The 16,549-nt window shown below is 43.3% G+C and overlaps 1 protein-coding gene across 5 annotated transcripts; it reads right to left on the reverse strand.

The window, feature by feature from the left end:
- Positions 1-161: 161 nt before the first annotated feature.
- Positions 162-15,302, reverse strand: agpat4 (1-acylglycerol-3-phosphate O-acyltransferase 4 (lysophosphatidic acid acyltransferase, delta)). 5 transcript variants are annotated; one of them, XM_036547139.1, is made up of 9 exons: positions 14,946-15,302; positions 8,361-8,571; positions 5,103-5,272; positions 4,642-4,803; positions 4,223-4,376; positions 3,721-3,823; positions 3,231-3,306; positions 2,134-2,332; positions 162-809 (listed from the first exon to the last, which is right to left on the reverse strand). In XM_036547139.1, the coding sequence occupies exons 2-9, from the start codon at positions 8,536-8,538 to the stop codon at positions 718-720; spliced, it is 1,134 nt and encodes a 377-aa protein (XP_036403032.1). In that variant the 5' UTR covers positions 8,539-8,571; positions 14,946-15,302; the 3' UTR covers positions 162-717. The 5 variants fall into 5 exon arrangements, with proteins under 5 accessions (XP_036403032.1, XP_036403029.1, XP_036403030.1 ...); XM_036547136.1 differs by having other exon boundaries at positions 8,361-8,575; XM_036547137.1 differs by lacking the exon at positions 14,946-15,302 and adding an exon at positions 14,666-14,752 and having other exon boundaries at positions 8,361-8,575.
- Between the last annotated feature and the right edge of the window lie 1,247 nt (positions 15,303-16,549).

The following is a 16,549-nucleotide window of genomic DNA, read 5'->3' on the forward strand; positions in this document are numbered from 1 at the left end:
TTGGTGTGTTGGTTATGTTCATGCGCTGATGTCACACATCCTGTTTTACTGGCTCATAGCTCATGATTTCAATAAATGGTATATTTTAGTTTAGTTATGTTTTGAGCAGTGGATTGCATCAGCCAGGAATTCTTTTTCGAGAGCACTTTACAGGAAAAGAACCAAGACATCTCAAAAACATTCACTTTATTTTTTGCCATCTCTTAGTGCTTTGGTCAGGGATTGCTGACTGACAGCGTTTTGGAACAAGCCTGTCCAAATAAGGTACCTGTTCAGTTGATGTAAAACTAGTACTGCATATCACTGCATGGAAGCATTCAAACACGTATTTCATCTAGAACTGTGACAGGGAATTAGAATTCTCTCCACAGTGTACAATTAATCATTTTCCTGGGCAAATGTGTAGCTGTACATGGCTCCGTGGTAAAATGTGTCCAGCTGTGTACTTGAACTGTGTTAAACAGGTTCTTGAACCTGAGGAGGATAACTGAGTTCAGCTAACTGAATCCATAGTCCAGTTCAGAACCATTCTGATCTATTCAGAATAGCCCTCTGAGGACCCCTCTGGCTGGCTGTTAACATTGCCACCATTTTCTCAGTTGCTTTCATATCCTCTTCTGTCTCCAAGTAGCTGCATAGTCTGTTATTTGTAAACTGTTCCAGCTCCATGTGGAACAGTCTTTTTTTTTAGGTTGGCTGCTGTTGTCTTTAGAGTCTTCAGTTGTTGTTAAGAGGGACATCTTTGTTCCCATAGCTGGAGCCCTTGTCAATCTCTGTCTGTCCAATCATCCAGCGGACGCCGACAGAGGCTAGACACAAAAGGAGAGGAGGAATCAATGAGTCATGGTGGAATGAGGATAAGGATGTTTAGTATTTGGTTATGGTGTCATTAGTCTGGTCCGTCAATCTCTTACTGGGCTCTCCATTCCTGCACTGTGATTGGTCAGACTCCTTCCTGTCCTCCAACAGGTGAGGTAACAATGCCATTTATTTTCAAAGCAAACTCAAAATGGAGTGGATGGTGATTGCTTGAACTCAAGGCTAAGGTTCTTTTCTCGAAACATGCACATTTGTCTAACGCTGGCCGTGTGGTTTAATACACGCTGTAATTGTTTCAATAAATGCATATATTGTAGTTTTGGTGCTTTTATTAAACCTGGACCATTTCTGTTGTAATGAATGATCAAGTGCTTGTCCGCATTAATGGAGAGCTCTTGTCAGAATCTGTAATGGTTTCTGATGCAGATGGATGTGTGACATCATTCCTTTCACGTTGGAAAAAAAGTCATGGTGGGATTGCAGCCGCTTTCTCTCTTTATGGGAGACCTTTCTGGGCAGAAAGGGTCAGGTATTATGATTTCAGACAGAAAAAGCAGCTGAGCTCCATGAATGCAGAAAGCACTAGTGATCCAGTGAGAGAGCTGAGAGATGGCATCTGAAATGCAGTATACACTGTTTTTCTGTCACACAAGGCACAACTTTATAGCCACCTGTATCGTAGATTTAAATTACAGTCTGATGGGAGTTAAATTTAGGCAAAAATCAATGGAATTTTTGTAGAAGCAAAAAATGGCCACAGGATTTAAGACCCGACTTCTGATTCTGAATCGACAGGGTAATTCAATTATGTGTTTGTTTTGTTCTCGGTCCCTTCTTCTGTAGAGTTTTTCTTTTGTGTCCTTTCAGAAAGGTAAGGAATAAGCCAGGGTTGGAAAAAATGACATCATGCAACTGACTGTAGGGCAACATGCTTAAATTCCATTATCATTCCGGGAAGTAAAAACTATACTTACTGTATAAGTACCTGACCTGCTTCCTAACGGAACGTTTGGATGAAAACAAAAGAATTAAAAACTGAAGACAACATCAGGTAGTTTCCCCTGACAACATAGGCCAAGGCAGGGAGGGTGTACTGGGGGATTGAACACAGCAATGACTAGAAACCCATTACAACCGAACAACAAAACCCCTGCCCCGCCCCTCCCGGTAATTCATCTGTCCAAGGATATACAGCCTACACAGTTATGGTTAGGAATTTTTAAGACAAGAATTGTGGCCAAGGATGGTCTGCCATAAAAAGGCACAATACCAACATGATTTAATAACCTGGGGCGTTACTGCGACTGGACCCACCTGCCACGCAGAGTGCCACAGTGCTGACGATGGTGAGGGAGGAGCCGGCACTAACCACCTGGACCAGCAGCACGCCCAGCGGGTAGAGCAGCAGGCAGGCCCAGAAAAGCCAGTTAAGGAGGGCCCAAGGCCGGCGCGGTGGGCTTACTATGGGGCCTGGGAAACGCCCTGTCTGGGAATACTGCTCCTGAAACTGATCCTGCAGGAGCAAAATCACAAGCACAGCTGAAATTAGTAGCTGTACAAAAACATTAATATTTTAATATTAATGTGACATCACACAAGTCATTTCAATACAATGTTCTCTCATGCATGCATGCAGAATTTATACAGAAGATCCAGAAATAAATATCTAATGTAAGTACAAACTACTGTCACAAAAGGATCTACAATGAGTGAAATCATACAGCATTTTCTTGTGGAATCAACATACTTACTACAAGGATCCCAAATTTATAAAATGTAGAGCTTTAGAGAGACTTAATAGTAATATTACACAGTGATACAGGTGAGCAGTAATAAAGTGTATAGTAAGTGTTCTATTATTAGCATACAGCAGTCACACTGCTAATAGGAGGGTTTTCATTCAAGGTATTGTATAACATAACAGGTATTGTGCTTGCAGTATAAAACTATAGAGAGTGTGGGTGAGAGGTAGAGTGGAACATAGTTATAGATCAGGGTGTAAAACTCCGAGGGGGCTGCATGCTTGCTGTTTTTTTCTCCTCCACTGACTCAATTCATCTGATGGTTTCTAAAGTCTTTTTCCCCACTTTATTTTAAATGAAACATCACATCAACATTACACTTGTGCCCTAGATTAAAGAAATGTATTACTGTCATGCACTCTAAGAAATGTACAACTGCAAGTATGTAAGGCTAATTACCTACACAGACTGGTTGGGTGAGTATCAGCATAAACATACCCCTTTCAGGAACTGAGTCTGCTATCTGCTAAGTGAAAAAAACACCACATTCCCTAAGGGCCACTGTCATATCTATAATCCCAATCTGGGCTCATGAACTACACACTGTTGTGTGGACAAGCCCTCCACCAAAAACACACACACACACTTGAGTGATAGAGCACAGCTCACCTTTTCCTGGTACAGTTTGTGAAGCCAGGCTGCACACTCTGTCTCGTCCTCTGGAATGGTGTCCAGAGGAATTCTCCTGGGATACACCACATGTGGGGAAAGGGGTGGTGCATGAGAGAGCTAATTTTACTCTGTACCTCTGCCACAGAGGACCACCAAAAAGCTGAGTGTACAATCAGCCAACAGAAATATAAAATAAAGCAAAAAAAAAAAAAATCAATGCCTCTATGGTTAGTTTTTTTTTTGGTGCTGCACAAATTACAAGACCGTATCCTTCTTTAATTGTGTTCAGTGGCTTGTACGTAGGAAGTAAGGCTTATATTCATTGCAGAAGATAGCCATAGCTGCTTAATCAAATAAATCAAAAACATATATACAAAACTATTTTCACAACAACACAGTAGGAGTTTTGGAAATAACAATATGTTGGGGTGACTGGCATAACTAAACAGCACTGTACAGCTCTGCCTCCCACCTCCGTGTCCCTTACCTCACGTATAAATCGGCATGGTATTTTTTCCCATTGAGAACTCCCAGCAAAGTTGGAGTTTCGTTGTTTCTGAAATTAAGTGTAGAATCGTACACAGCGGTAACTACAGAGGAGACACAAACACTGTCAGACAAGGGGAGTAGGGGGAACACTGTTACAGTGGGTGAACATTGGCTTGAACAGAGCAGATATCCTGCAATGACCTGGGAGCTTTTAAGCTTCATCACATATCCACAGCTTCACAAAGCCTAGGAATCCTAGACTTCATTATGTTTCTGATTTATTGTACTTTTATTTTTATCACGGTTGCTGGAGGTTTTTGTTTCATTGGTTAGAGAAAGAGAGAGAGACAGAAAGAGAGAGTGCGTGCATGTATGCGTGTGTGTGACAGAGAGAGAGAGAGAGAGAGAAAGAAAAAGAGTATGATGTGGGCCTCTGGGCTTGTTCGTTTCCAGAGGTCTCCAAGGCGCTAATTTCGGCGGGGTGCCTCCCTCCCCCTGACCTGTTCCTCTGAGGTTCTCGACGGTGATGCAGAAGCCCTTGGTGCGGGGCAGGAGGTGGTACTTCAGTTTGGGCAGGCCCTTGCTCTCTGCCACCTGCATGCTGATCTGATGCTTCTTCTCCGTGAAGCGTGTCCCCTCACAGTGCAGCAGGAACTGCGGCCAGCACATTCACAATGACCACACTTTCACCACACTCCATCATAACTCATCATGATTCAGAGTGTGCCGCCAATAATACACAAGTTACAAGCAAACAAGGGAATGTAAGATCATGTTTTCAGGTAATTCTCCTTACAAATAAATGAGCTCATCCAGAGAAAAAATGCAACTGAAATTTATTTAAGAGTGGCTGGTTTCTAACTGGAAAAACCAGACTGTTTTGGTCAACTTGAGATTCCTCTCCATAAGCCAGACTTACCCAGTAGTTTTCTGGGTAGTCCCGCAGGTTCTGAAGACTTTTCGCCACTGTCCTGCGATCCTCCTCCCACTTCCTCTTACAGAACACAATCTCCAGGAAGTACCACATCCAGCCAATCAGAGGAACATATGCCAGCTCCTTCTTGGCCAGCACTTTGGAGCTCTGAAAGGAAAAGAATTCTGTCTTATCTCAGGGAAATTGTCCTCTTTAAGTCCATGCATTCCTTTAGACATTTAATAAAATAAAATTTTCTAATAGATTTATTCAATCCCTTCTGTAATTCACAGAATATTGCATAGTGTATACTTCAATGGTTAACAAATGTTATTGTCAATTGTCACAAATGAAAATTTAGATAAATTTCAGTTTGAGTTCCCCTGCAGCAAATAGAATACCAATTACACAAACTGAATTACCAAACATACTTTCATTCTTTTTAACACTCAATCTAGTTTACTTACCCCCAGGACGCCAAATCTCTCACAGAAGGTCCAGCCACACAGAAAGTCGATCTCAAAGTTGTGGTTGAGCACAACAATGGCGTTCTCTTTGCCGTACAGCGGGTAGCTCTCGGGGTCAGTGTAGAGTGTGCACTCTGTGCCTGACCACCACTCCAGCAGTGCCACCATTTCTAAACAGGGAGGGACACAGGCATGTTCATGACACTATACGGTCATACGTACCATTATATCTTTGCACAAATTCTCCATATCACCAGTTGACTTTCCACTCCACTCCAGGCTGAATTTAAACAGTTTAACATTTTCACGCAAGTCCTTTATTTGGCTGCACTAAAAGTGTCTTGCACATTTATATGAGGTACACAAGCCCACTGCTTCCTGGGTCTTAAATATGGTCCCCTTTGTCTGCAACAGCCCTGACAGAGAGCAGCACTGCTGTACCTCAGCAGAGACAGCTGTTATTTAAGGATCATTTTACATTTGCAAATAAATCCAATCTAACCCCGTTCTGCCATTCATTCCAGTTTCTCAGGGGAACTGTAATCCTCTTATTAGACATTCAAAAGTTCTTTGACTTCATCACATTACTGCTAACAGGTTTTAGGGTTGGCTAATGAACGGTGCACAAACGGTGCTCTGAACGCCACGCTTGTTTGACTGGCCTGTGATGTTCGCAGGAAGTCCCCACCCAAAAATGGTTACAGGATTGAGCTCCATCTATGACTCCTCCTCTACACTCAGACAGCTACCAGTCCTTTGTTGTGGCTTTCACTTCATTTGGTGTAGCGCATTATGTGATAAAACTGCCACTGACAATCTCACTTAGCTAAAAGGAATATGCCATGACTAATTTAGCCAGATGGACATAGCGGCGTAACACTTAAAACAAGTGAGTAACACTAATCTTGTGTCCAATTCTGTGTGTCGTACTATTGTAGAAGCATCTGAACACAATGGCAGAGCGAGCATATTAATATACAGCAATAAATGAATTTTCCTCTGCTGGATCCTAGTTGATTCTACTACATTTCCTGTTTAACTGTTGACAGCATAAAGTTGCTATGGCAATGAACAGGACCAATGCCAGAGACAGAGTAACTAGTTCATAACCGATCCAGAGGAACATGAATACAGGCCTGTCCAGAACATGACTAGGGATAAATAAAATAAACACACACTACCATTCAAAAGTTTTGGATCACTTAGAAATTTCCTGGTTTTCCATGAAAAAATACATGAAATGAGTTTGAATAGGAAATATGGCAAAATGAATAGGAAATATAGTCATTGACAAAGTTAGAAATAATGATTTTTAATTGAAATAATAATTGTGCCCTTCAAACTTTGCTTTCATCAAAGAATCCTCCATTTGCATGAATTACAGCCTTGCAGACCATTGGCATTCTAGTTGTCAATTTGTTGAGATAATCTGAAGGGATTTCACCCCATGCTTCCTGAAACACCTCCCACAAGTTGGATTGGCTTGATGGGCACTTCTTATGTACCATACGGTCAAGCTGCTCCCACAACAGCTCAATAGGGTTGAGATCCGGTAACTGTGCTGGCCACTCCATTATTGACAGAATACCAGCTGACGAATACCAAATACCAAAGAATACCAAGCTTCCCTATACAGTTTTTGCATAGTTTGGAGCTGTGCTTTGGGTCATTGTCCTGTTGTAGGAGGAAACTGGCTCCAATCAAGCACTGTCCACAGGGTATGGCATGGTGTTGCAAAATGGAGTGATAGCCTTCCTTCTTCAAGATCCCTTTTACAAATCTCCCAATTTACCACCACCAAAGCAGCCCCAGGCCATCACATTGCCTCCACCATGCTTGACAGATGGCGTCAAGCACTCCTGCAGCATCTTTTCATTTGGTCTGTGTCTCACGAATGTTCTTCTTTGTGATCCGAACACCTCAAACTTAGATTCGTCTGTTCATAACACTTTTTTCCAATCTTCCTCCGTCCAGTGTCTGTGTTCTTTTGCCCATCTTAATCTTTTCTTTTTATTGGCCTGTCTGAGATTTGGCTTTTTCTTTGCAACTCTGCCCAGAAGGCCAGCATCCTGGAGTCGCCTCTTCACTGTTGACGTTGAGATTGGTGTTTTGCAGGTACTATTTAATGAAGCTGCCAGCTGAGGACCTGTGAGGTGTCTGTTTCTCAAACTAGACACTCTAATGCATTTGTTCTCCTGCTCAGTTGTGCACCGGGGCCTCCCACTCCTCTTTCTGTTCTGGTTAGAGCCAGTTTGCGCTGCTCTGTGAAGGGAGTAGTACACAGCCTTGTACGAGATCTTCAGTTTCTTGGCAATTTCTGGCATGGAATAGCCTTCATTTCTCAGAAAAAGAATAGACTGATGAGTTTCAGAAGAAAGTTCTTTGTTTCTGGCCATTTCGAGCCTGTAATCACACCCACAATTGCTGATGCTCCACATACTCAACTAGTCTAAAGGCGGCCAGTTTTATTGCTTCTTTAATCAGCACAATAGTTTTCAGCTGTGCTAACATAATTGCAAAAGGGTTTTCTAATGATCAATTAACCTTTTAGAATGATAAACCTGCATTAGCAAACAACGTGCCATCGGAACACAGGACTAACGGTTGTTAATAATGGGCCTCTGTACACCTATGTAGATGTTCCTTTAAAAACCAGCCGTTTCCAGCTACGATAGTCATTTACAACATTAACAATCTCTACACTGTATTTCTGATCAATCTGATGTTATTTAAATGGACAAAAAATTTGCTTTTCTTTCAAAAACAAGAAAATTTCTAAGTGACCCCAAACTTTTGAACGGTACTGTATTTAACAACGTGAGGAACAGCAGAGGTGCTGCTGGCGAAGAAGCCTTGAAGCTCAGGTTGTCAGAGTAAATAGGTAATGTCAGTGTGGAGTAATGCAAGCATAGGTGTGACAGGGTGAGTAAAGCAAGAGTAGGTGTGGTCACATGGGTAAAGCAAAGGCAGGCCTGAAAGTATGGCAAAGCAGAACTCAGTGTGAGAGCATGAGTAAAGCAGAAATAGGCGTGAAAATGAAAAAAGCAGGAGAGAGAATAAAGCAAGAGGTTTCTAATGAGTGCACTGTGACCAGCCTGTGGGCAAATTTAAGACCAAGTAAAGCATATATAAAGATAAAGGTAAAGGTATAATGGAGAGTGGATGTAAAAGAGGAGACAGGACATTTAGGTCAGAACAGGAGTAGAGGAGAGGGCAGGTAAATTAGGGGAGTGGGAGTAAAGGAGTCCTTGCGCTTACGGCTGGCGATGGAGTAGCCCAGCCTGCAGTTGATCCTGCGGGCCAGCTGCTTGTTGATTGGCCAGAGGGGCAGCGTGCAGATCTGAAGGAAGTTGATGATGAGGCCGCTGACCAGGAACACATAGCAGATGACCAGGTGGCAAAGGAACTGGGACTTCAGCAGCTGAAGCAGGCCCATATTTCTGACGCAGACTCGCCCCTCCTGCTAGATCTGCCTGCAGGATCACACAGAAGGCCACAGCATTACTCTCCAACAGTTTGCTCCATTAACACTCCCCAGCATTGTTCCATAAGAAACACCACAGAAAAAGTATTTGGTTGGATGAAACAAGAAATTATCAATCAGCACTGTAAGGGCCATCCACTTAGTCAGTGCACAGTATGTCTTAATAAACAAAATTACACTTACAGGGTGAACCACTGATATTGGTTTCTGAAAAACGGCCCCTCCTCTGCCATCTGTCACCACTGTAGTTCACTTCCACATATTCTTTTGGCTTCCTTCCATCTAGCTTGGTTTTGAAACTATGCCTCTTCCCTTATATCTCAAGAGCGCTGGACTAATCACAGTTCAACACTACCTCCATCATAACCTGCCCCTCCCTTCTCTGGGAACTCATTTATTAACCTACACAGTAGGCCATGATCTGTAAAATCACAGACTTGTCCAGGAGAAGTCTGAGCTAACCCGTCTCCCATTTTAAACTCAGACCGCCCCGTACACACGCATTCATATGTAAAGAGCTTTGGTTAAAAAGAGGTGTTAGAAGAGGAAGTTAACAATTACTTCCTGTTTGGTGCAGGTGTGTCAACACTTATGTCTGAAATCATCCCACCCATCTGGTGCAAGGGTGACATTACACCCCCCACCCCCCTGCCCCTGCCCCTGCCCTCGCCCTTGCCCCTGCCCCTGCCCCTGGGAGGAGAACTGCTAAATGGCGGCGCATGGCGCTGTCCCTGAGTGTCCTCGAGCAGTCAGAGATCGTCTCCATCAGCTGAGCGATGTGTCTGCGGCTCCGGGTTGTCTCTGAGTGACACTGTGCTCCTGCTGCCCCTCACAAAGCAGCACCCTCACAAAGCTCTCCTTTCATCCCTCTTTCTCATCCCTCGCTCCCTCTTCAGCAGAGGAGGGTCAGAATATGAGAGGCCCAAAGGGGGTGGGGGGGGAGGGGAGGACTGGGTGCAGACAGTGGCTTTGATGATAACACGTTACAAGGAACTAACAAGGTTATGGTTAGGAGCCAAGAAAACGTAACAGCACTTAACACCAGGCACTTTCTGAGGCAGCAGCACAGCGGTAAGGAGCAGGGCTTGTAGCCGCAAGGTTGCTGGTTCGATTCCCCCACTGGGGCACTGCCGTTGTACCCTTGGGCATGGTACTTAACCCAGAATCGCCTCAGTAAATATCCAGCTGCATAAATGGATAGCATGTAAAAACCGTAACCTGTGGAAGTCACTCTGGATAAGAGAGTCCGTTAAATGAGAATAATGTTATAATGTAATGTAATGTATAAAACATCTGCTGCGTCAGGTTGCCCTGCAAGGTTTGTGCATTTTCCTCTGCAGCGACCAGCTACAAGCCAAAAAAGTACTATGTGTAATTCTAAAAATTTATATTTAGTCACCTAGGCGCTCTTGTCCAGGGTGACGTACAAAGCAAGAGCACAAAAGTGCATCTGACAAAGTCACAGGAACAACCTCACATACAGAACACAACAGATTGTGTGTCAATCCATCACAGTGCTGAAACTGCCAGTGCCACCATCAATACTGAAGTGCTGTAGGAAGTTTCAATTAGTTCAACATGTTCTACAGTAATCAATGGGTTGAAAACTCAAGACTGCAATTTCTACTTGTTTCGCAACCAGTAATAAATACATTTCATGCCAACAGAAATGTTCCACTTTCAAAAATATTAAGATCTTACTGCAAGTTGCCCTCATGGGCCTGAACAACTGCTTTCCATTATCTATTCACTAGATGTTCCTGGTGATTTTATGACATGACACATATGAGAGTCAAAACATGGACATTCTGTTCAGTACAGTACAGCAAGGCTATACTATTGTTATTCCAGACACCTCCTTGAGCCACATGACTGTATCTGTATGTCCTTCTTACACGCCTGTCATATCACATGAGAAGCCATGTCATTGGAAAGGCTCAATGCCAGTGTTGGAGGGTCATGTGTTCAGAGCTTTGGGAGGAGGGGAGCAGACCAATGAACTGATAACAACGAGCACAGAAGGCACCTTGGGCCGCAGGCAAACCCACACAAAGCGCTGTCTGTCTATTCTCATTTTCCTCTGTCTGTGCGAGCATGTACAGCACATGTGTGCCTGCTTGTGTGTCTGTGTGTGGTTTCTTTGTGCGTGTGCGGTTTTCATGTCTTTACTCCTTCAAGCAAATAAAGTCATTGCTAAGCTCTCCACTGACAGGCCTGGCCTGATGAAGTGATGTGAGGAATGGAGGAGTGTGGTTTACCCATGGTGCTCCCTGACAATGTGATTAAATCCCGCCCCCCCTCCCCCTGTGCTGTGCAGTTCACAGGAAATGGAGAACAATACCGCTGGGGGTCTCATTGGTTATGGAAAAAAAGGTCTTCACCCCTCCGCACTACTCACACAGGAAGGTGCTACATCTGACAGCACAGTCATGCCACAAAAAGTCTTGTAGGATGTTTACTGAAACAAACAGCATGCAGCAATCTTTATTTGTATTGAATCTATGGTAACAAAAAACATTAATTACCCCATTTAGAAACCACATGCTGCCCAGACAACTATGTCTAAGACACTATGTCTAGATGTTTTTTTGTTTTTTTTGGGGGGGGAGGCATATATCCAGAGGCACTATTCACTATAGGGCATAGGTTATAGAGGTGAAATTGAAACTAAAAGGCTGCAGGTTTGCACAAGAAACTGCCATTATATCCTTCAACAACGCATTCTGCAAACATCCACCACACCTCATGGTCACAGCAGTTCCAAGCTACCTGTGCATAACCTCTTCAGTAATATAGATCACAGATCACAAAGAGACCAACAGCCACCATCACAAAACCTCTGCACCATACAGGGATGCAGGAGGCATCTTTAAGCTCTTAATGGTCAGCAAAGATGTAACACAATGTAAAGAAAGGTAGGGCGGGATGACAGTCACCAACCAAGAGGTAGCACAGGATTATGCAGTCTACACACTGAGTAGGGAGGGTAATGACAGACTGGAACTGGCCACATTCCCAAACTGCTGCTGGAGCTATTCCCCCCCCCATCTCTTTTCCCACAAGAGTCATTAACCAATCACATTTCCAGCTAATTACACAGCAGGAGCCTCTCACATTACCCTGCATTTCACATGTCACTGGAGAGCTTGTGCTGGAACAATGTAGGTTAAGCACCTTGAAGGCTCCGCATACTTCAGCCTAGAGACCCACAAGTAATGGTATTTTGCACACTGCAACGGTTTGTGATCGTGCAATCTACTGATCTCTTTATACAGGCTACACCTCTACTGTGCAAACACAGAAAAATCCAACCATCCAAACACGGCAGTCGTGACATCATACAAGCTAAAGCAAAGTCTGTAAAACTGGACAGTGGAAACACCGGTCCAACAGGAGTGTCTAACCTGCAGACGACCTGTGGTTGAAGAAAACTTAATGGAGGAGGTCTGAACCTGTAATTTTGCACTGGATGTGTGAGAACAGGCATTTGGTTTCTGCAGTATCAGGTGAGGTCAGTGAGAGCGAGGGGTGTTATGAAGTGAACGCTGAATATTATGGCACTGTAGCAGCAGTCAGGGTGCAGCACAAACATGACTTTAAGCAGTGTGCAAAAATAAGTCTGCTGGACAAACAGTGGAAAATGTCTAAAAGTATGAATGGAAAAATAAAAACACATTAAACATGACATGCAAAATATCCCAACAAAAATATTTAAGTGAGAGAAAAGTATCCATTTGGTCAATCACACCCGAATCAGTAATTAGCAAATCTATCCACCTAATTAGAATTTCTCTAAAAGGAAGTGTTTCCAATGTGTACCCATTCCCCAGAGTTAGCCCCTACCCAGACTTTCCATTACAACCGTTTATAATTTACTCCTCATTCTGTCTTGTCTTAAACCAACATTGTTGAACAAACACACAGAAATACTACTTGTGCCACAGTCACCGGGCCCATATTCCCCCATTCAAATACAGTGTATACCAACTTCTGTGAAAAGGTCACACCCCCAGTGGTAACACCAAAAAAACTGGCATCACCCACACATAACAGTGCTACCAGCTCACAGATTAACTTACTGTCAAGTTCTGACTGTGTACTGAAACAATATTATTGTGCAAATACTTACTTTTAAAAATCCAGACTGAAACATATGAAACCTTTGAAACAGTAATTCATACTTGTATATAGAATATGTGCACCTATTCTACAAGCAGATCTTTTATTAAATTACGTTACTAACAGACAGCTGTGTCAGTACTGTCACATTTCTCTTTATGCTTATTTTCAAGCATTAAAAACTTGACAACCGGACACACAGCTGCTGATACTCTGACCTGTGCTAGAAGGCATTGGCTAACAGTCATGGGGTATGTCATGATCTCTCGCCATCCCACTAATGCAGCCACTTTCAGGGCACAGTGAAACTTCAACAGTTCACTTTAAGGCCTGTGTTTCCACACACACACACACACACACACTGCTGTGCAATGTGGAGGTTTCATGCAGTTATGTAGTCATCCACGAGGATGATGTGTTGAAACAACAACCACTAATTGAACAAGCTGGGCGTGATGTGGCAGAACATACCTGCGGGACCCCGTGAGCCATTTCAGAACTGATGCAGAGCCCGGCCACCATTCGATTACACAACACACACCTTTCCTGAACTGTGCCCTTTAGCGCTTTATAGGCTGATAACAGTTTGGCCGGGCGAGCCGCACCTTGCACAGAGGGAGAGTGTTTCGGAGGGGTCAGCTGTTCATCTTTCATGCTTTGAGTGAGTCATAATCAAGCCGATGCAACGGCTGTACTACTTTATGATAAAATGAACAAATATAAGCCAAAGCAAAGAAAATAAAACGTGGAACACCAACAGCACTGGTGAGAAGAGGCAGACCTGAGCTCTTTCTAAGTGAAAGAACCTTCTTACCCCATCTCTGTTCTTTTCAGAGCAGGGGGCAGGGTGTCAAACCAGTCCCAACACCCGATGACCTCAGAGTCAACAAGAACTGACATCGGTACACCACTATCACTGATGAGAGCATGGACACCAGCAGTGGAGAGTGCCATTGTCAGTTCCCTTTTTATGGCCATTATCTCTGTGTAATCTCATGTGGCTATCCAGAGTCTATTCAGACTTCATGACATTTGCAAGGCGGGGGTATGTCAGAAACCACTGACATAAAAGTACTGCCCAGCTGAAATGAGAATAAATGTGTATATATCTGCATCTCAATGGATCAGAACAGAACATAAAAGTGTAGGACAGATACAAGGAGAATCAACTGGAAAAACACCCACAAACAGATGTCAAGTGGGCTACCGGATGTTTTTGCAACCTTTTAACATGAAGAGTGGAGACTGCTACAGAGTTTCAGACTTAAAAGAAAGCAAAAGAAAGGCAAAAGGGACACAAAAGAAAGAAACTAGATGACAAAGTGAAGAAAAAAAAGCTTTTAGGACTGAACGTAGAAACAGTAACCTCATACAGACCACTAGCACTTGGTGAACTTAAATTAAACAAAATAAGTGCAGCCCTGGAACCTTGCCAGGAATAACTCACTGTGATTAGTTTGTTGCTATTGAATATGAGACAGATATGTAAACAGATCCTTACATGGTTAAGAACGCAGACTTATGAAGAGCAGTGAATTTATTTAAAAAACTGATCTTATAGATCTCAATGCTGCCGCAACCATTAAAACGTATCCTGTATCAAACTACGCACGTTACAGGTAATTAATAAAAAAAACAACATAGGGAAGAACCGGTGATGTCCATCGATGTTATCGATCGTCCATGGTCAAAGCCGCAATAATAACACTAACAGTGCGAGAAATTACCATCAATAGCAGCTTTTGACGTGGTTGCTGTGGGAGACGGAGAACAACAATAGAGCGGTCCATAACAGCTGATGCCTGGAACGTTCTACAATCATTCCAACATAAAAAACCCACAACTGACGACCTTACCCTTCGACCTTCGCGTCTCAATGCGGGAGCGATACCTTCCGCGCCTCACCCGTCTCTGCCACCAGCACCGGGAAATGGGTAGTTTTTGAAAATACGCTGCATACCTTTCCCACTTCAGCTGCTGCGTGCACACGAATTCTGAACAAGGCCTCGAGATTCACTATTCCGAAAAACACTGGAAACATAGTGTACTCGTTTTCACAACACGCCCCCTGATATAGAAGCTTCAATAACCTAATCGTACATGTTGTGACATGCACTCTGAAGTGCAGGTAACTAGAAAATTGAGAAACAAAACAAAAAGACAACCTCCGCACAAATTAAAGCAATATTTTTTTTTTTCAAATGCTGGATGTTATTGCTGTATATGAGAGCGTACTATACCTCGTGGCTGGTGCCGCTGACCACATGGACTGTGCGGAATGTCACTGAAATGGAGGAAGTCTGAGGAGGCGGAGAGAGCAAAGCGAATGGAAATCGGGAAGATCGCGGAATATCTTTCTCCGGATCGGTGAAAAGCGGTGGCCACAACTTGCACAGCAGCTGAATGTAATCAGCGCCTTGGCTCGCTTCCCGGACCACACCCAGGCCGGGAAACTCCACCCCGAAATGGGGCTCTTGTCTTGGGAGGGCACAGGGGTTGGGTGTGTGTTGGAAAGGGTGGGTGGCATGCTTTGGCCGCTCATGTCATTTCCTCTCAGCTTTCAGTGAGTGCTTCTTGCCTGGCTGAAAGGGGAACTTTCCCATCGCTGCCAAAGAGAGCAGGGAATCACTGTTAACGACCGTCGACCACATCGCTAGTGCCGTTTAGAACGTCTCTCCCCCATAACTTATACAGCAGCGTCCTCTGCAGGTCATACGCGTAGCTCATTATTATTAGCCAAATTAGTTTATTTAGTAGGCCAGGCGTCCTTATTCAAAACTACTCGCAAAACGACAGAGTGTGTGGCACTTTCTATCTGTGGTCATTCATGAGGACCACATATCACATTTTTAAGAACTTCAAGAGTCCAAGATTAGCATCATTGATCATAAAGATTTATAACAAACTGACACATCCTCACATAGCCTATAACCCCTGTGAGATGTGCCGTTTCTATGACCTGTCAGATCACATTTTCTACAAAGTACTGCTTTTGAAAGCAACTTTCATTAAAACTGTATTACACATTGATAAACATTTAATAAAGTATCCAGAACCTTCACAGAAACTATTACCAAAAATGGTATGGTACAGTTCCATGGAGGAAATAAATTAATTGCATATCCCAGGTTCAAGTGCAATGAATAGCATTATAATTCATAATTGCTTAAACAGCTTGAAATACTGAAACAACTATGCTAATGGTTCATTAGTACCCACTATAGCACCACTTGATACTGTCAGTCAAAACGTGCCACTATAGATGACTGGAGGCCACCCTTGGACTGTTTGCTAACTACACTTCAATGGTCTTATATGAATGGTCATATGTGAGTCATATGGAACAGGAATTTGTGACCCTTGGGAATTTTAAATCCAGCCCTGTTTTTGGAACACATGGTATCTCACAGGGTTCTGTCCTGACACATTGTTTGAAGGGAATTAAAACCTGGATGAAACACAATGGTCTGAAGCTGAATTGTGACAAGTATGAGTTCGTTCTCATTGGTTCTAAGTCATTACTCTGGAGGGCAGCACAATTTTGCTTCACTGTTGATGATATTATCACAACTTCCTATGCTGTGAGAAATCTCACTGTCAACTTTGCCTTGAACCTTACTTTTCTGGAACATAATAAAAATGTAAAGAAAGTGCAACTCAGATGTCACCTTCAAATGCCAAAAGCTTTGTTCATGTATTTGTGACATCGTCCTTGTTTACCACAATTCTCAGTTGGCAGGAATTTCCTATCACAACTACAGGCAGTCCAGAATGCTGCTGCATGCTAGAGTCCTCACCCACACTCCTAACAAGAATCAAATTACTCCTGTACTTTCTATCCACC

Source organism: Megalops cyprinoides, chromosome 15, assembly GCF_013368585.1.
Source record: "Megalops cyprinoides isolate fMegCyp1 chromosome 15, fMegCyp1.pri, whole genome shotgun sequence".
Lineage (NCBI taxonomy): Eukaryota > Metazoa > Chordata > Actinopteri > Elopiformes > Megalopidae > Megalops > Megalops cyprinoides.

Excerpts from the sequence above, each read along its gene's own strand:
- agpat4 (XM_036547139.1), bottom strand. The coding sequence starts at position 8,538 with ATGGGCCTGCTTCAGCTGCTGAAGTCCCAGTTCCTTTGCCACCTGGTC. Across the intron at positions 3,824-4,222 it reads CGAGAACCTCAGAGGAACAG|TTACCGCTGTGTACGATTCT; the intron begins GTCAGGGGGAGG and ends TCTCCTCTGTAG. Across the intron at positions 2,333-3,230 it reads ACAAACTGTACCAGGAAAAG|GATCAGTTTCAGGAGCAGTA; the intron begins GTGAGCTGTGCT and ends TTGCTCCTGCAG.